The sequence below is a fragment of the Danio rerio genome, chromosome 4 (genome assembly GCF_049306965.1).
Source record: "Danio rerio strain Tuebingen ecotype United States chromosome 4, GRCz12tu, whole genome shotgun sequence".
NCBI lineage: Eukaryota > Metazoa > Chordata > Actinopteri > Cypriniformes > Danionidae > Danio > Danio rerio.
The window spans coordinates 45,682,501-45,702,446 of NC_133179.1; the positions used below are offsets into that span (position 1 = coordinate 45,682,501).

Here is a 19,946-nt window from a genome sequence, read left to right on the forward strand (position 1 = left end):
TCATTCCTGTGTCATTTAAAATCTTTGAAACTTCTTGAGTAAAAACATCATAAAAAGCCTCCTGCATGTCCTCCAACTTAAAATAATAAAACAGACATTCAACATATTTCTCCACCTTCCTCTTAAATACATTCCACACATCTAATACAGCTTTTTCCTTTTTTGCAGCAACTCTTCTCTCCCATATTGCACTTTTCCTTAACATCACCAGTAAATTTATGAGCTTTTCATTATTACATTCTTTGTTCACTCCCAACATCAACACCTTTTCCCACTCAAGTTCGTCATCTCTTTCTCCTTTCAAAGTTAAAATAATGCTTTTGCATTTCTCATTAAAATCTTTCAACTCATTACAATATAAAAACAGGTGTAAGAATCCTTCATCTGCATCTTGACATACTTTACATGTGACACTTTCCTCCATCCCTATTTTGTTTAAAATTATATCTGTAAAAACTGCTTTATTTCTGATCAAATATTCCAAATTCTCCACTTTTGACTGTACTAATTTGCCCTTTATATTAGCCCATATGTTGTCTTCATTTACATCTTTAAACATCCGTATCCAGTTCTCATTTGCACGCGGTTTCTTAAAAACCCCATCTCTAAAAAACCCATAAATCATTTTCACAGTACTATCTTTCAAGTTCCACCATTTCTCTCCAAATCTTACAATCACATCTTTACTTTGTTTATTTTCTTCCATATTTTCTATTCTTGTTAACCATTCTGCAGGTATGGCATTTTTGATTATGTCGTATTCCTTTATTAAGTCTTGTCTGTTAAAATCCTCCTTCGCTTCATCCATTACGTCAATAACATACTGTACTGGTAAAAATCCTTCCTTAAATTCATATAAAACATCCCTTACTCTTGTTATTCCCACCTCCCACCATTTCCTAAAAAACACCACTTTCTCTTGATTAAGAATGCCACTGTTTAAGAATAAAGGCTGATTTAAAATGTTCTCGCGTCCTTGTATGTTAAAATGTACACAAGTTAAAAATTTTCCCCATGCTCCAATCAATTCTTTATAAAAATCTGGTAGACCCTCTGTCATGAATTTTTTCATCCTCATGTATAAAATATTATCTCCCATATTAAAATTGCCACTTTTACTTAAAAAATATTCCATTGTTCTTTTCCATGCTGCCTTATTGTCTTCATCCAAATATTTCCTTACCATTTTTACTCTTAAACTGTTTTTTCTTTGCTCCACGTCTATTAAACCTAGACCCCCTTTGCCTACTTCTCCAATTAACGTTGCATATGCTATTCTTGGAGGTTTCCCTTCCCATAAAAAATCTAAAAAACATTGTTTCAGCCTTTTTTCCATCCACAGTGGCATTGATGACACATATAAAATATTCCATAATTTAGAAACCATTAAAACACTCAAAATTAAAACCCTCCCCTTCAAAGTTAAAGACATTAATTTCCAAAACCTCAGCCTCCGTTCAATCCCTCCTAAAATTTCCTCCCACATGGTTACTTCTGCTTTCTTTTCATCCCTCCCAATTACAATGCCTAAAATTTTTATTTCATCCATTTCCTTAAAAGTAAAATGTCCAGATAAAGCCTCAGTTCTCCCAAATCTCAAATACCCTGTTTTATTTTCATTTATTTTAGCCCCTGACCCCTTGCAAAAATGCTGTACTGTTTCCATTGCTTGCTTTACACTTGCCAGATCTTGTAGTATTAATGTGGTATCGTCAGCATATTGAAATATTTTATTCACTCCCCCCTCTACCTCTATTCCTTTTATTCTGTCCTCGTGCTTCACAGCTAATCCCAGTGGTTCTGCAACTAAAGCATATAAAAGTGCAGATAACGGACAACCCTGTCTGATTGACCTTCTTATCTTAAAACAGTCTGTTAAAAACCCATTGCATTTTATCCTTGTTACCGCTCCTCTATATAAAATCTGAACCCACTTTATAAAATTTTCCCCAAAACCAAAACTCTTTAACACTCCAAATAAAAAGTCATGCTCCACCCTATCAAAAGCTTTCTCGAAGTCCAGACTAATTAAAAAACCATCTTTCTGCTTATCATTTATATATCTAATTGTGTCTTTAATACTCATAGTTGTATCCGCAATGTCTCGTCCTTTTATACTATATGCTTGGTTTGTTTTTATTATGCTTGGCATCACTTCTTTTAGTCTATTAGCCAAAACTTTGGCTAAAATCTTCAAATCAGTATTAAGCATTGTTATAGGTCTATAGTTTTTTAAATCTACTTTATCCCCCTTTCCTTTGTATATCACCTTCATTAAGCCCATCCCCATTCTTTTATTTATCTCACCATTCTCAAAAATCTCATCATATACTTCCTTTAAAATACTAGATAAAATATCTTTAAAAACAATATAAAATTCACTTCCCAACCCATCTATTCCTGGACTTTTCTTTTTGTTTAATCCACTAATTGCTCTTTTTATTTCTTCTTCTCTTATCTCCTCGTCACATTCTCTTTTTTCCCCTTCTTCTACTCTTGATTTTATTAGATTTAGTAATTCCCCTTTTTCTTTTTCTTTTATTCCCTCTGTGCAAAACAATTTCTCATAATATGATCTTATTTCTTCCAAAATCTCCTCATGTTGTTCTACTACGTTCCCATTTTTGCTCCTTATTTCTCTAATCATTTCTGACTTCCCTCTTCTCTTCTCTAGATCAAAGAAAAATTTAGTGCACTTTTCCCCCTCTACTGTAAATTTTGCTTTACTTCTTAATCTTGCACCTTCAAATTTCTCCTCCTCCATTTCATTTAATCTTCCTTGCAGTTCTTTAATCTTTTGTATATTTTTTCCATTCTCATTTTTCAATTCGTTTTCTAGTTTTTCTTTCAGCTCCTTTTCCTTATATTTTTTACAATTTTGTAATTGTCTACAATATTTTATCGTAAACTTTTTAACTAAATACTTCACATTCTCCCACCACATTCTTTTGTCCTCATTATAGATTTCATTCCCTTTTTCCTTTTGAATAATTTCCTTTACACTTAAAACATAGTCTTCATTCTTTAAAACCGCTGTGTTTAAAACCCATACCCCTGGCCCTCTTTTCACATTACTCCAGTCTAGCTTCATAAAAAGTGGCTTATGGTCACTCAGACTTGTTTCTTCATATTTAATCTTGTTTATAAACCCTTCAACATTTCTTGTGCATAAAATAAAATCAATTCTTGTTTGACAACAAAAATTCCCCACTATCTGTCTTCTTGAGTACTCTTTTGTCTGTTCATTCCTTTCTCTCCACACATCAATTAAATTCATTTCCTCCATCAATATTTTTAGTTCTTTTCTCCCCTTATCCGTTTTAAAAACCATTCCCTCAGCCATTTCTAATTTACTAAAAACAGTGTTAAAATCACCCATGATAATAACTCTTTCGTGTTTCTTTAAATAATCTCTAAGTACATTATAATACTCTTTCTTTTTGTTCTCCTCTGTTGGGGCGTGAACATTCACCATAATTACTTTTTTTCTTTACATACTCCATTTCACATATCATACACTTTCCCTCTTTGTCATTATAGATTGTTTTACATAAAACCCCACTGTTTTCTTTTAATAAAATTGCAACTCCTCTCCCTAGCCTCCCATCCCCATTATTGTATAACATTTCCCCACTCCACCTTTTTCTTATTTCCTTCATGCATTCTTCCCTCCAGTTTGTCTCTTGAAGTAAAATCACATCTTCTCGTTTACACATTTCTTTCACTTTTTCAAATTTCCTGATGTCTAAAAGCCCTCTTGCATTAAAAGACACAATTCCTAAAACCATAAAAAATATAAAAACATTCATAAAAGACATAAAAACATTCATAAAAAACATCATCTCAGTCCATGTCTTCCAAGCCCTTTAGCAACTCATACTTATTTGCGCATTCAATTTCTTCATCTTTTAGCAGTTTTTTTCTTACAGTCTCTAAATTAGGTTTATCTTTAACGATCTTCTTCTTTTTGCTGATTTCCCCTGTGTCTCTTTGTTTCCATCCTTTTGTAAATGTCCCTCTAAATCGGCTTGCTCGTCATTACTTTGGCCTTTTGTCTCCTCTGTGTCCAATGCCTTTTGAAAACTGTCTGTGATGTCCATTTGTGTCCAAAATGTGTCTTCCTGTTGTCCTTGATTCAAGTCTTTATTATTCGAATCGCTCAATTCTGCTGCTTCCAAAACACTCTTTAAACTGTCAGTCATATCCATTTGTGTCCATGTTGTCCCTTCCTGTTCCGTGACTCTGTCTATTCCATTAGTCTCATTCTCTTGTAGTTTTTCACTTTCAGATTCTGTACTTTTTTCTTGTGTTGTTGTTTTGTCCTCCGACTGGATATTGTCTCCTTCATACATCTGCCTGCCCACCTGCTGCTCTACCTCCTCCTCCTCTTCCCCAATCCAACATTCACATTTATTCAAAACCTTATTACAATCCGGGCACTTTACAGCAGTGCAAAACTTTGCAAAGTGCCCCCTTTCCTCGCACTTATAGCACCTAAAATCAGGACAGTCTTTTACCACATGATCTGGGCTCAAGCACAGCCTGCATGTTTTCACCTAATGACTGTGCATCACCCTAAAGTATTGTGGACCCTCTGCTGTCTCTATTCTTGTGCTGTACGGGAGGGACGCCAGTTCTTTGGGGAATCTGGTTTTCACAAACCTCGTCCCATCTTCAATATTTGTGCCCGGATAAAACCTTCTTTTAATTTTTGAAATGGGACAAACTCCCCAATGATCCAATTTGTCTAAAATATCTTTATCAGCAACATAGACAGGCAGATGCATGAAGGAGACAACATAATCACGGTTTTGTAGCCTCTTAACTGCACAGTTTATCCCTTTAATAGTCAATTCGTCCATTAACTCATCAGCATCTTCCTCTCTTTCAAGTGTTACTTCATATTCCTTGTTGTGTTTTGGTCTTACGGCCAAAATCTTTCCATCCCCAATCCTCTCCGTCTCTGCTTTAATTACATCTATTGCTCTCACCTCTGTTGCTTGTCCTATGTCCACTGTTACAGTTGCTTCTTTTAGATAAATCCTTTTCCTTGCTTCCTTCTCCGATTGGTTTGTTTCTTGTTGTCGTCTGTCCAGTCCATTGTCATTTGCCTTCTCAACTCCGTCCGCCATTGCCAGGTCTGTCACCGTAGATCCGTCCATTGCAAAAAAAAATAAATAAATAAAAAACACTCCTCCCGAACAGCTCACGCTGCTGGGAGGACAAACTAAACAAACAAAAAAAAGTTTAACAAAAATGTATTTAAGACAAAAACAAAAATAAACAAAGAAAATCTGGTGAGCCTCTCTCACCAACTGCAGCCAAACACTTCCTGGAATGTACCACTATCACACATGCACAGGGTGGTGTGGCCGTAAGCGAAAGAGGCTGTCAAGAGTTGGCTATTTAAAACAGGCGCAGCACCAGGGAAGGACGCAGCTCAGCTGGCATCGACACAGCATCGACAGAAACAATGCCCTTGAAGGCGAGAAAAATAATGGCAGCGAAGCTGTGACACGGGGAAGTCTATCAGCTGCCAAATGAAGGACTTTGAAAAGCTTACAGCACCTGGTATTCCCAGGCGGTCTCCCATCCAAGTACTAACCAGGCCCGACCCTGCTTTACTTCCGAGTTCAGATGAGATCGGGCATTTCCAGGGTGGTATGGCCGTAAGCGAAAGAGGCTGTCAAGAGTTGGCTATTTAAAACAGGCGCAGCACCAGGGAAGGACGCAGCTCAGCTGGCATCGACACAGCATCGACAGAAACAATGCCCTTGAAGGCGAGAAAAAAATAATGGCAGCGAAGCTGTGACACGGGGAAGTCTATCAGCTGCCAAATGAAGGACTTCGAAAAGCTTACAGCACCTGGTATTCCCAGGCGGTCTCCCATCCAAGTACTAACCAGGCCCGACCCTGCTTTACTTCCAGATGAGTTCAGATGAGATCGGGCATTTTTTTTATTTTTTATTAAAATTTAATCACATTACATTAACATTTAAATACTTCAAGAAATTTCACAAAACAATTACATTAAAATCAACATTCTTCATAACATAACATCCTCTTTGGGCATTTTCCACTTTAAACCATTTAAAACATTATACACTTCATCATTAAACACATCATAAAAGCTTGGTAACATATCTTCTCCTTTAAAATAGCAGTACAGTCTTTCTATGTATCTTTCCATTTTTCGTTTTAGTACATTTCACACATTTAAAACAACTTTTTCCTGTTTTGCTACATTTCTTCTTTCCCACACACATTTTTTAATCATCATTATAAGAAGATTTACAAACTTTTTGTTTTTGTTTTGCATATTCCATCCGAACATCACCAGAGTATTCCATTCCAATTGTTCTTCATCCCAATCTTTCAATAAATCTTTTAGCATTTTTTGGCATTTCTTGTAAAAACATTCTAATTCTTTACAGTATAAAAACAGGTGTAAAATTCCTTCATCTTCTTGAAAACAAACCTTACATGTTGCATTTTGTTCTATATGTATCTTTGTTAAAATGCACTCAGTAAAAATTGCCTTGTGTCTTATAAAATATTCAAAACATTCCAATCTTGTTTCTATTATTTTTCCTCTCATGTTTTTCCATATATTTTCCTTTTTCACACTATTCAATCTTTGTACCCAAAAGTTATTTGCTATTGGTTCTTGAAATACACTATCTCTAAAATAAACATAAAAGTCTTTCAGTAAACAATCTTTAAAATTACAAAGCTTTCCTTTTAAATAGACATGTATGACTTTTTCATTCCCACATTCTTCCATATTTTCTATTCTTGTAATCCATTCTTTTGGTATGGCACCTTTGACCGTTTCAAGTTTATTTTCTATTTCCTTTACACTGTATTCCTCTTTAGCTTCTTCCATTAAGTCTACTATATATTGCTTAGTTAAAAATCCCTTTTTGAATTCATAAAGAACATCCCTTATTCTTAAAATCCCCACATCCATCCATTTTTTAAAAAATAGTTCCTTCCCTTCTTTTAAAATACTTTTATTTAAAAACAAAGGTTGATTTAATAAGTTTTCTCTTCCCTTTACTTGGTAAAATACTCCGTCTAAAAATTTCCCCCATGCACTTAAAATTTCTTGATAAAACCCTGGTAACTTTTCCGTCATCCAGTTTTTAGTTTTTAACCAAAGAATGTCTTCTCCTAAGTTAAAATTGCCAACTTTGTTTAAAAAATATTTCATAACCTTTTTCCATTCTGTTGAGTTCTCCTCTTGTAAAAGCTTTTTAACTATTTTCACTCTAAGACAATTCTTCCTTTGTTTAATATCCATCAATCCTATCCCTCCTTCTTCTGTTGCTCCTATTATTGTATTGTACGCAATTCTTGGGGGTTTCCCCTCCCATAAAAAATCTTGAACACACTTTTTCAATCTCGCTTCTATCCAACATGGCATTTCTGTTACATATAATTTATACCATAGCTTTGATGTCATTAAAACATTTAATATTAAGGCTTTCCCCTTTAAGCAAAGTTCTCTCATCCTCCAGAAATTTAATCTTGATTCTATTCCTCTTATTAGATCATCCCACATCTTTTCTGTTGCTTTTCTTTCATTTTTACCAATTAAAATTCCTAAAATTTTCAGTTCTTCTACTTCTCTAAATTGGAAACAATCTGTTAAAATATCTGCTTTACCAAACCTCATATATTGTGTTTTATTTTCATTTATTTTGCTTCCTGTTCCCTTACAAAACTCCTGTACTTTTTTCATGGCTTCTTTTACACTCTTTTTCTCCTTCACTATTATTGTTGTATCATCAGCATACTGGTATATTTTTCCTTCATCCTCCTCTTCTTCTATTTTTATTCCTTTAATTTTAGTTTCTTGTTTTATTGCTAACCCTAATGGTTCTGCGATTAGGGAATATAATAGTGCTGAAAGAGGACATCCTTGTCTAATTGATCTTGTAATTTTAAAACAATCTGTTAAAAAACCATTACATTTTACTTTTGTAAAAGCCCCTTTATATAAAATTTTAATCCAATTAATAAAATTCTCTCCAAATCCAAATGTTTTGAGTACATCAAATAAATAAGTATGTTCTACTCTGTCAAAAGCCTTTTCAAAATCTACACTAATTAAAAAACCATTCATCTTCTTTTCTTGCAAATAATCTATTGTGCTTTTAATACTCATTGTTACATCTGCTATATCTCTCCCTTTTATTGCATATGCTTGGTTTGATTTAATTAATTTAGACATTACTTCCTTTAATCTATTCGCTAAAACTTTTGCTAAAATCTTTAAATCTGTATTCAACATTGTTATTGGTCTATAATTTTGTAATTCAGTTTTTGCTCCTTTTCTTTTATATATTAACTTCATTAATCCCATCCCCATTCTTTCATTCATCTCTTTACATTTAAAAATGTCTTTAAAAACTTCTTTAAGTATTCCTTTTAAAATATCTTTAAAAACAATATAAAATTCATTTCCTATTCCATCTATACCTGGACTTTTCTTTTTATTTAGTTGATTTATTGCAATTTCAATCTCTTCTTCTTCTATTTCTCTGTCACATTCTTTGTTGTCATGTTTTTCTAGTTTTACTTTTATATAATTTAGAATCTTCCTTTCTTTTTCTTCATCAATACCTTTTGCTTTAAATAGATCTTCATAAAAATGCTTGATTTCTTCTAGTATTTCTATGTTTCCTTTCGCAATTTTTCCATTCCTCCCTTTAATTTCCTTTAGTATTCCTGCTTTACCTCTTTGCTTCTCTAAATCAAAAAAGAATTTCGTGCATTTTTCCCCTTCTACTGTGTATTTAGATCTGCTCCTCAACATTGCCCCCTTATATTTGTCTTCTTCTAAATCTCGTAATTTTTGCTCTATTTCTTTGATTTTTTCAATATCTTTATTTTCCTTGTTTAATTCTTTTTCTAAGGATCTTTTAACTTCTTTTTCTGTATACTTTTTACATCTTTGTAGTACTGCGCAATATTTGATTGTGTATTTCCTGATTTGATATTTTGTGTTTTCCCACCATATCCTTTTATCTTCATCATACATTCTATTTTCTTTTTCATTCTCTATTATTTCTTTGACTTTTTGAACATAATCTTGATTTTTTAAAATGGTTGTGTTTAAAATCCAAGTCCCTGGTCCTTTTTGTATGTTTTCTATATTCACTTTAAAATGCAAGAGCTTATGATCACTAAAACTGTTCTCTTCATACTGTATGTTTTCTATAAAATTTTCAATATTTCTAGTACATAAAATAAAATCTATTCTCGTTTGACATATAAAATTCCCCACTATTTGTCTCCTTGAAAACTCTCTTTTTTCTCTATTCCTTTCCCTCCATATATCTATTAAACTATTTTCCTTTATTAACTCATTTAGTTGCTTTCTTCCTATATCCGATTTAAAAACCATTCCATCAGCCATATCTTGTTTTCTAAAAACAGTATTAAAATCTCCCATCATTATTATTTCTTTAAAACCTTTTAATACTTTATTTAAAACCTCAAAATATTCTTTTTTGTCTTTATCTTCTGTTGGTGCATGTATATTTGCTATTATTAATTCATGTCCTTCATAGTTCACCTCTATTACTAAACATTTTCCATAATTATCCCTATACACAATTCTTTTAAAGTTTAAAACATCTTTCCTTATTAAAAAAGCAACACCTCTTCCAGATTTACCATCACCATTATTATATATTATATCCCCTTGCCACAACTTTTTAAAATCATTCATTGCATGTTCTTTCCAGTTTGTTTCCTGTAAACCTATCACTTCCTTGTTTTTACATTTCTCTCTTATTTTCTCAAATTTATCTTTTCCCATCAGTCCCCTTGCATTAAAAGACACACAGTTTAAAACCATTAAAATAAATAAAAATGAAATTAAAAACCTACACATCCTCATTGTCCTTCATCTCCTTCCAACGCTCTCAACCAACAACTCCTTCCGTTAAAAGAGACAAAGATTAAAAGCATTTTAAAATAGATAAAATATTTTAAAAACATCATTTTTCTTCATCTTCTTCCAGTCCCCTTAACACTTCATACCTATTTACATATTTAGCTCTGTTCTTTGTTAAAACTTTTTTCTTTGCCATGTCCAAGTTTGGTTTTACCTTAAAAGTTCTTCTTCTTAAAAATCCTCTTTCCACTTTGTTCTTATCCACATTTTCCATCCTTGTTTCTTCATCATTTGCCATTCCTTCAGCTTGACCAGTCTTTCTTAGTTCCTCTTTTTCCACCGTGCTTAAAAAAGTTTTAAAACTGTCTGATATTTCCATTTGTGACCACTGTCCATCTTGTCCTGATAACTGTACTTCATTCTCTTCATTTTCGTTTTCTCCTTCCTTTTTTTCATTGTTATTCATTTCCTCCTCCATTGTCCTTTCTATTGCTTCATTATCTTCTTCCCTTTTGTTGTTTTCTTCATGCACCTGCCGGTCCTGATCTTCTCCTCCTCCTTCCTCTCCTTCCATCCAGCATTCACACTTGTTTAAAAAATTTTTACATTCCGGGCACCTGACAGTGATACAGTCTCTTGCAAAATGCCCCCTTTCCTCACATTTGTAGCACTTGAATTCTGGACAGTCTTTCAGCATGTGTTCCGGGCTCATGCACAGCCTACAGGTCTTCACCTGATGGCTGTGCATCACCCTGAAGTACTGCGTTCCTTCTGCTGTCTCTATTTTTGTGCTGTATGGCAAGGATGCCACCTCTTTAGGGAACCTCACTTTAAGGAACCTTGTTCCGTCTTCTATGTCGGTACCCGGATAAAACCTTCGTTTAATTTTAGATATGGGACAAACTCCCCAAGTATCTAATTTTTCCAGAATTTCCTTATCTTCAAGATAGACCGGCAGGTGCATGAAGGAAACAACAAAATCCCTATTATGAAGCTTTTTAATTTCACAGTTCACCCCATTTATCATCAGTTTGTCAGTCAATTGTTCACATAATTCTTCTGTTTCCATTGTTAGTTCGTACTCCTTCCCTTGTCTTGGTCTTAAAGCCAGAATTTTTCCATGTCCACACTTTTCAATCACCGCTTTAATAATATCTTCTGCTCTCACTTCCTGTACATCTTCCACATTAATGATAACTGTTGCCTCCTTTAAATACTTTCTTCCACCTACTTGGCCTCGATCGTGCAGATTCGCACTCTATAACATCAGAAAGATCCGACCCTTCTTATCTGAACATGCAGCTCAACTCCTTGTTCAAACTCTTGTTCTCTCCAAACTGGATTACTGCAACTCTCTACTAGCTGGGCTTCCAGCTAACTCTATCAAGCCTCTTCAGCTGCTCCAGAACGCAGCAGCACGAGTGGTCTTCAATGAACCTAAACGAGCACATGTCACTCTGCTGCTAGTCCGTTTGCACTGGCTGCCAGTTGCTGCTCGCATCAAATTCAAAGCTCTAATGTTTGCCTACAAAGTGACTTCTGGCCTTGCTCCTTCTTATCTGCTCTCACTTCTGCATATCTATGTGCCCTCCAGAAACTTGCGTTCTGTGAATGAACGTCGCCTCGTGATTCCATCCCAAAGAGGGAAGAAATCACTTTCGTGAACGCTCACGCTTAATCTGCCCAGTTGGTGGAATGAACTCCCTAACTGCATCAGAACAGCAGAGTCACTCGCTATTTTTAAGAAACGACTAAAAACTCAACTATTTAGTCTCCACTTCACTTCCTAATCTGCAATTGCCTCTCTGGATATCACACTAACTGTACCCAAAAAAAAATAAATAAAAATACTAATACTTTCCTTCTTAGACTTTACAGACCTGAAACTTGCCTATAGCACTTATTCATTGTTGCTCTTATAGTTTTGTAAATTGCTTCCTTGTCCTCATTTGTAAGTCGCTTTGGATAAAAGCGTCTGCTAAATGACTAAATGTAAATGTAAAATGACGTTTGCCTGAAAAACTTATGCTGAAAAAAGAGCACTTTAAAAGCTTATTTGACAAAAATCATGACTACATCTTTTTTATGTTACTTTAACTTATTTAAATAGGTTAATCATGTTCCAACTACATTTTTTTTCCATTTTTCAAAGTTTAACCTAATATTTTTGTCAGTTTGAATAATATAAGTTTGAATAGAAAAGTTAAAAACAGTGTAGTTATAACCTGTAGTCTGTTAGACTTGCTGCATGTTTATTTAGGTCAATGTCTGTTAATGCTCTTCTCTTTCTGTACTATCAAACAGACTCATATATATATAATCTATGCTTTACGTTATAAATCAGCTCCTCCTAACATTCGTCATGTGGTATATCGCACACGATAGCTTTTTCTTTATCTGGAGATTATAAGTGTTATAATCTACTTAGGAGTGTTAAAGATTTTTTTTAGAAAGTTATTGTTCATGCAGGAAAAAATAATCTTAATTTTATATTGTATCTTAACCGTTTTGTTTTGTTTTTTAAAGAGCAATATACTTGTTTGGTGTTGGATTAAACAGATATGCGAAATATGTCTGGTTGCATAATGGTAAGAAATCTGGAGACTGGAGTGTTTTGGCTCAAGATAGCCTAAATATATATATTTTAAATGTTTCCTTGGAAATTACCGAAAGACAAATCATTTATGTAATACTGTTATGTAGAGGGTTTCTGTGGGGTCTTAAAAAGTCTTAAATCTCAAAATCCAAATCTTAGGCCTTAAAAAGCTCTAGATTTACTGTGATACTGTGTTGTTGGTCTTAAATCTTTTTAAACAGGTTTTAATTTTCTTTTGTTCATGTATTGCTATCCAATCTGTCCAAACCCCCATACAATCACCAACAATCCATCTCTATGAAACTGTTAACTTTTTTATTTAAAAAGGTAATGTTTAACTCTATTTATCATAATGGTTTAATTATTTTCCTTACAATGACATTTGTTTCTCCATGTACTGCTGAGGACACTGACCTGGACAGATTGTTGTCCATAGATTTACTTTATTATAGTTTTTAAATATTTTAAAACATTTGTTCACTTTAGAATTATTTTAAAGAAGTTTATGTTGGGGAAAAAGCTGTATGGATACGAGTAGAGCTTGCTTGTTTTTACACAATATTTAAAACATTTAGTTAAGAAAAAAAATCTAAAATAATTTAATTGTTTATTATTAATGTATTATTATCATTAAATTATTATTATTATAAAAAAATTTTGATAGGTCAAATAAATTTCTTTTTCATCTGGGTAATTTGAAAAAATCCTTAGTCTTTAGCGCTTTATGAGTCTAAAATTTCATTCAAAATGGTCTTAAAATGTCTTAAAATGGTGAAACCTGTAAGACAAAAGTAAGAAGTCAGTGTATAATTAGTAACTGGTCACATAATAAATAAAAACAAGACATGATGTTGATTTTATAATGCTTTAATAATTCACCAGTATATAAGAAACACACATGACATATATAGTGCATTTGCATATGTGTATAATAATAATATAATGACAATACATTCAAAACATTCATGACAAATTAATTAATCAACAAAGGCACTCATATGTAAGTTGCCCTGCACTATTAAAGAAGATGACAAGGCAACAATATAATACAAAGAGCAATCCAATGCAGCAGTCCTCAGGTGTGCTAGGGTTGCTGAGTTGTTTGTCCTGTCTTACTCCATGACCTGAAACATAAATCAGTGTTATTTGTCTAAATACATTACATTTTGGACAGAGTTTAAAGGATTAGTTCACCCATAAATGAAAATCCTGTTTTTAATCACTCATTCCAATCCCCTAAGACTTATGCTCATCTTCAGTAGCTTTTTTTTAGGTGCACAAATATGTTCTTGGACCTTGGTATGATTACAGTTAATGTCACATGCAATGATTTAACCTTTTTTCTGGACTTTGAACACCTCAGGACTGTTCCTGTCTAAGAAGGATGAGAGAACTCCTGGATTTGATCTAAGACAGAGGTGCTCAACCCTGTTCCTGGAGATCTACCTTCCTACAGAGTTCAGCTCCAACTCTGATTAAGCACACCTGAAGCAATTAATTAGCCTAAACAGCACTTGATAATTACAGGCAGGTGTGTTTGACATGAGTTGCAACTGAAATCTTCAGGAAGGTGGATCTCCAGGAACAAGGTTGAGCTCTCCTGATATCTTAGTTAGTGTTCTGAAGATGAAAGTCTCAGTGGGTTGGAACGACATGAGGGTGAGTAATTAATAACAGAATTTTCTTTTTTGGGGGGTTAAGTAATGCTTTAAGACTTAAGATCAGCTGTGTCCAAACTTTTTTTATTGAGGGCTAAAAACCAGTCTTGAATGAGCGTGTTGGACCAAAGTATACCAAACTCCTTACCATAAAGTTGCCATTGGCTATTTCCTAAGTTATTTAACATTTAAACAAAACTAGAGAGCATTGATTTATATTAACTAATGCAGTATTTATTCGTTCAGTAAAAACAATCCCATTTATAACAGAATGGAGTTACACTAGTCAAGCTGCACCTGTTTTTTGCCTTGATGTGCATCGCTGATGTGTTCCTCTATTTATTGAGTGACTATTTATATTTAATATAACATTTAATCGAATCTTTTACTTTCAGTTTGTGTTTCTGTTGTCATTCTCACTCTCTATTTAGATGGGATGGTGGGCCAAATCAAAGGGCAAATCAAGTTATCAAAGGCTAACTTTGGCCTGCAGACTCTGGTTTGGACACCTCTGCTTAAGATGATCAACAAAAATGAAAGCCATTTAGCTTTAGGCTTCATACCTTAAACCAGTTATGGAGATGCATCTCCTGCAGAGCGAGTCTCTCATCTGGGTTTGGCTGTAGACAACCGCAGATCATCTGGCAGCATTCTGTGCAGAAAGAAGAATGGGGTGTTTAAGTTTAATAGTTTATAGATCTTAATCTACAATGCCAAAGTGCGTTAGTACTTCCGATTCAGTTGCCTATGGGAGAAATGACTTGGAATAATAAATGGTCAAACTGCTCGCTCTACACACAAGTGGGCTCATGACTGTACATAAAAAGTAGAATGATATAATAAGACAATGTTGGTGTGCAACATTAACCAGCATAGCAAGCAGTTTTTAATGTCTTAAAATTAATGGAAGTGAATAAGATTGGAAGTCTCGAACCAAAAAATTACAATAGTTGCACACGCTCGTACGTCAAAAATAGTTATAAGACCTGCTCTCTTCACACTTTGATGAAGCTCTCACCTATTGACAGGCCAGGGCTAGACCAAAGATAGTCCCTGATCAAGGAGTGGTCGGAGACAGTGGGTAAAGCCCCACACATCAATGCGAACAGGACGATCCCTAGAGACCAAACAGTCGCTGGCTGTGCATGGTACCTGCCATGCAATTCATACTCCGGAGGGAAATATTTTCTTGTGCCTAGAAAAAAAAGATATCATCCAATGGTTTATATGTTTAAACAGAATCGTCAGTGTGTGGTTTTTATGGAAACAAAGTTCATAACACTTACCACAGAAGACTTTGTAGCCGGAACCCTTTACAATCGCACCACAGCCGAAGTCTATTAGCTTTACCTCCAAAGTGTCTGGATTCACCAGGAGGTTTTCAAGCTTTATGTCCCGATGGAAGACACCGCGATCAAAGCAAACGCTCGCAGCATGAATGGCCTGCCGCATTATATGGCGTCCCGTCTTCTCATCAAGAGGTCCATCCTTGTGGCGTAAGAAGTGAAGCAAGTCCATACAAGGTATGGGTCGCTCCATGATTATAATGTAGTGGGCATCATTGTCCTCCCAGTCTAGGAGTTGGATTATCTCGGGGACGTAGGGACCATTGTTGGCCATAATTGTCAGGGCAATTTCTGCAGGGAGGGGTTTGTCATAACCAGGCTAAAGGAGAGAAATGATGACAGTTAGACAGTTTCCTGAAGGTCTTTTAATAAAAACTCAATTGTAATCGGACATTAACATACATATAAGGCTCTGAAACAATCTAATCAAGTGGATTTATCTAAATACTGTTGTAAATGGAGTCTTTAGCTTATCTACTTTTTTTTCTTCAGATATTTTATGTAGTAGGCCAATAGTTTCACAAAACCATTTTGTTTTCAATTCTGTTTTAATTTCTACATGATAAAGTCTAGTTTAGATGTAAGCTGCTCGTTCTTCATGAGTGCTGTCATCTTTGTTTAGATCATTATTCAATTACAGTGGTTACCTCTAATTTTAAATGGAAAGCACAAAGCAAAACAAAAGCCTTACTTTATTCAATTCAATTCAATTCAGCTTTATTTGTATAGCGCTTTTACAATGTAGATTGTGTCAAAGCAGCTTCACATAAATGGTCTTAGTAACTGGAACAGTGTGGTTCAGGTTTTAGTGTTTAAGTTCAGTTCAGTTTAGCTCAGTTCAGTGTGATTTAATCATTACTGAGAGTTCAAACACTGAAGAGCAAATTCATCGATGCGTAGCTCTACCAATCCTGAACCATGCGAGGCAGTGGCGACAGCGGAGAGGGAAAAAAAACTTCACTTTACTTGCTTACGTACTTACTAAAAGGACATGTTTTCATTTACTATATAACGTCTTCAATCCCATTTTGTCCCATCCTAAGAAAATCAAATCTAGAATCAAATCAAATCATGACATTGAATTGTATCTGGACTACTCACCACTGTGAGTTCCTTCATCTTCGGTGACTTTACAGTACATTTCACAGCAACCTGATCAATAAAGCAAAGAATTAGCAGTTAGCATGTGGTAGAAGTTTTGAATAAAGCAATGATAAAGCAATGTTTTGTTAGTGAAAGCACCTCAAGTCCATCCCTGCGGCGTGTGGCTTTGTAGACAGAGCCGAATCCACCTTTGCCCAGCTTGTCACCCATTTCATAATGCCTTAAAATCGTGTCTGTTAAAAAATAAACAACTGCAGTCAGTATGATGTACAATTTTAGATATATATATTTTGTATTCACGTTTGTAATACTAATAACAATTCCTATCTTACCATTTTCTGTGTCGTCCTCCTCTAGCTGCTCAGCAGCAGGGACATGGTCTTCTGAAGCAGAAGCTGTAATACGAATCAAGTCACCGTTGTGTAAATAGCACTTTATATAATACAGATTATCATGTTTTTTAATTAGTCTATGAATGTAAAGTCACATATTTAGACTTATTTTAATTTCATCCCACACAGAAATCTGATATATGTCAATTTGATATACTGTATGTACTGTGTGTGTGTGTGTGTGTAGCCACAAATATACATATACATATATTATTATAGCTAATATATTTGTACATATTACATATTTGCTTATTTTTTACTACTTATTTTTGCATATATGTACAGATTTATAATGCAAATGGTTGAAAAAACTAATATAAACTGCCATTTTTTGCAATCATTTAACATATATGACACATTTTACATGCAAAATCCAAAAATGAACTTGTATGTCATATTTGTAATTTGCATATATTTTCATATATCACATTTCTATAGAGCATTTTGAGGGATGTAAACATTAACAGTGGTTCGAACATATATCCTGTTTTACATTTTTAATTTCCACAGCTTCCGAGAATACAGAAATTTCCACATATTGATAAATATTGCTATGATAGCTGTTTTAACGTTAAATTATGACTGGATTTGCCTTTTATTAAGGTTATGAAATAGTTTGACATCAAGCAGGAATTGTTAATGGGCCAATGATATTAATACATTAAAATGGTATAAACAAGACCAGTTATAAAAATATTACTTGATTAGAGATTTGGCCATTAAACAATACTTGTATCATAATCACTTGTGAGTGTGATTTTTACCTCTACTAGACTTCCAGACGTCCTTTTCTTCTTTACTGGCTTCAGGAACCTCATCAGGCCCAATGGGTGTTACAATGGGCTGACTAGAAACTTTTTGCTCTAACATGGCTTCATGGTAGTTCTTCGTGGCCTGGACCAGGTCGTATTTTCCAGTTTTGCGACGGAAGACTGGCCACTTCCAGAAGCCTTTCTTTACCTTTCTCACTTCTGGAACCTCTTCAGGCCCAACAGGTGTTTCAATGGGCTGACAAGAAACTTTCTGATATACCTCAGCCTCATACTGGTATTTCTTCGCAGCCTGGACAAGGTCGTATTTTCCAGTTTTGCGATGGAGAACTGGCCACTTCCAGAAGCTTCTCTTTTTCTCCTTTCTCCCTATCTCTCCAACCTCAACATGCGGCTCATCAGAAAGATGAAGATGGTTCTCCGGCATGTTGGGGGTGTACTTGAGTAGTACACAGGGACTGTGATCAAACTGCATGATGAAAAATGTTTTCTGATAACTTTCTGATAAACTGTAATAGTAAACCGATCAATCTGCAACTCGAAATGCCAAAACTACAACCGACAAAAGCAAGTAGTAGAATGTCAGGTGATGATGTCATCCAGGCGCATTCTAAGAATTTTAATATGGAAGGCTTTGGGCTGTTGTTATTTTTCAAATGTTTTAATTTGTGCAAGTTTAAAATGAATGGGATCCTTTGCTGTTTTGTGTTTATAGTGGTTTGTAAATGCAGCACAGGGTTGCTTACAGGCTAAAATTATTAAGAAACCTGCATGGAGGAGTACATCAGATGTCTATATTGTGCCAATTGTATTGTATTGGGTCAATATTTGATGGCAGCCTCATACACATGCTACTATCTGTGTTGTTATTAATGTTAAAAGAAGAAAATGACTCACTTTTTGTGACTTGTAAGGATAAAAATTACACATATACATAAATATGAATGTATACGTCCCTTAATTTGTGTATACATTTTTAATGAGGTAGAAATTATCAAGGTGAACCAACAGAGTGTCTTTATTTTCATACTCTTATTTCTTGGCTATCAATTTTTATTGACATTATGAATAATTAAATTCAGCAAAGAAGCAGTGGATATACTTTAATTCTATGATTTACCACAAATTATGTTACAAATCTCTGAAATATTCTTGCAAAATATGACATTTTGTAAAGAAATATCCAAGAAAATGTGTATGGCTTTGTCTTGCGTTGACTGTTAAGTGTATTTTATAAATTCTGTGATGTACAGACATGGAAAAACATTCTCAGTTTGACTAAAACATAAGTTTTTTTTTCATTCCACACAATTCTGATCAAATTTATTCCCAATTTATTATAAATGTATTGCCATTTTAGCATAAATCATTTTAAAATGTAAGTAGAAGTAAGTTTTAGACAAGTTTATAAAAGTTTAGTTTATTAAAAGTTAAGAAATCAATAGCTTAGGGCACATTAAGCTCATCAAATAAAAACTTTTGTTGTTTTGACCAACTTTTATTGTATGAAAATTAAAAATGCTCTAAATGAGAATGTTTTTATTTGAAATTTGGAAGAAATTGTATCAGTCCTTTACAGAATAAAACTAATAATAACAGCTTCCTCAAACCCATAACTAGCAAACCCAGATAAATGGAGAATCTCTAATTCCCAAATGCAGGGTTCCACACAATTTATTCAGGCTATCCCAACACAAATAGACTAAGTTAATGAAACAAATTTAAGTAGATTGAACATAAAACAATTGAGTTATCTCCAAAAAAATATCAAGAATTGTGTTGCTTCAGCTCATTTTACTTAAGCTGTCTTTTGGCTGGGGGGATGTGTTTATACTTATAAGTGTTTATAGTTTATAAATTATAAAAAAAAGTTTATAAATTCCTAAGGAATTCCTAAGGAAATAAGTTTATAAATTCCAATTTTCTTGCTTTACCATACATTGAGAACCCACTGCGAGTCTTCCTGCTACATCAACCTCACATTTGGTTGCAAAATCAGCAGCAATCTTATGTAATTTTATTTTTATAGCTGTATATTGTGATTTAAAAGCTCAAAATATTACAAATATTTAGGACACACAAGCACTTATATATTTATATTTGATTGTCATCACATTAGACAACAAAATGACGTTTGCCTAAAAACCTTGTGCTGAAATAAGAGCACTGTAAA

At 34.1% G+C, this 19,946-nt stretch overlaps 1 protein-coding gene and 1 non-coding gene across 4 annotated transcripts; both read right to left on the minus strand.

Annotated features, from left to right (window-relative positions):
• Positions 1-5,556: 5,556 nt before the first annotated feature.
• LOC137494282 (5S ribosomal RNA) lies at positions 5,557-5,675 on the minus strand. Its single transcript, XR_011014242.1, has one exon. It is a non-coding gene; the product is annotated as a 5S ribosomal RNA (ribosomal RNA).
• A 7,679-nt stretch (positions 5,676-13,354) lies between these two features.
• Positions 13,355-19,581, minus strand: si:rp71-1l17.1. Of its 3 annotated transcripts, none has more exons than XM_073945503.1 (8): positions 17,768-19,581; positions 16,944-17,006; positions 16,750-16,844; positions 16,609-16,659; positions 15,448-15,826; positions 15,180-15,356; positions 14,725-14,813; positions 13,355-13,627 (listed from the first exon to the last, which is right to left on the minus strand). In XM_073945503.1, the coding sequence occupies exons 1-8, from the start codon at positions 18,246-18,248 to the stop codon at positions 13,616-13,618; spliced, it is 1,347 nt and encodes a 448-aa protein (XP_073801604.1). In that variant the 5' UTR covers positions 18,249-19,581; the 3' UTR covers positions 13,355-13,615. The 3 variants fall into 3 exon arrangements, with proteins under 3 accessions (XP_073801604.1, NP_001410276.1, XP_073801603.1); XM_073945502.1 differs by having other exon boundaries at positions 13,357-14,549; positions 14,671-14,813; positions 17,768-18,569; NM_001423347.1 differs by lacking the exons at positions 16,944-17,006; positions 17,768-19,581.
• Positions 19,582-19,946: the final 365 nt, after the last annotated feature.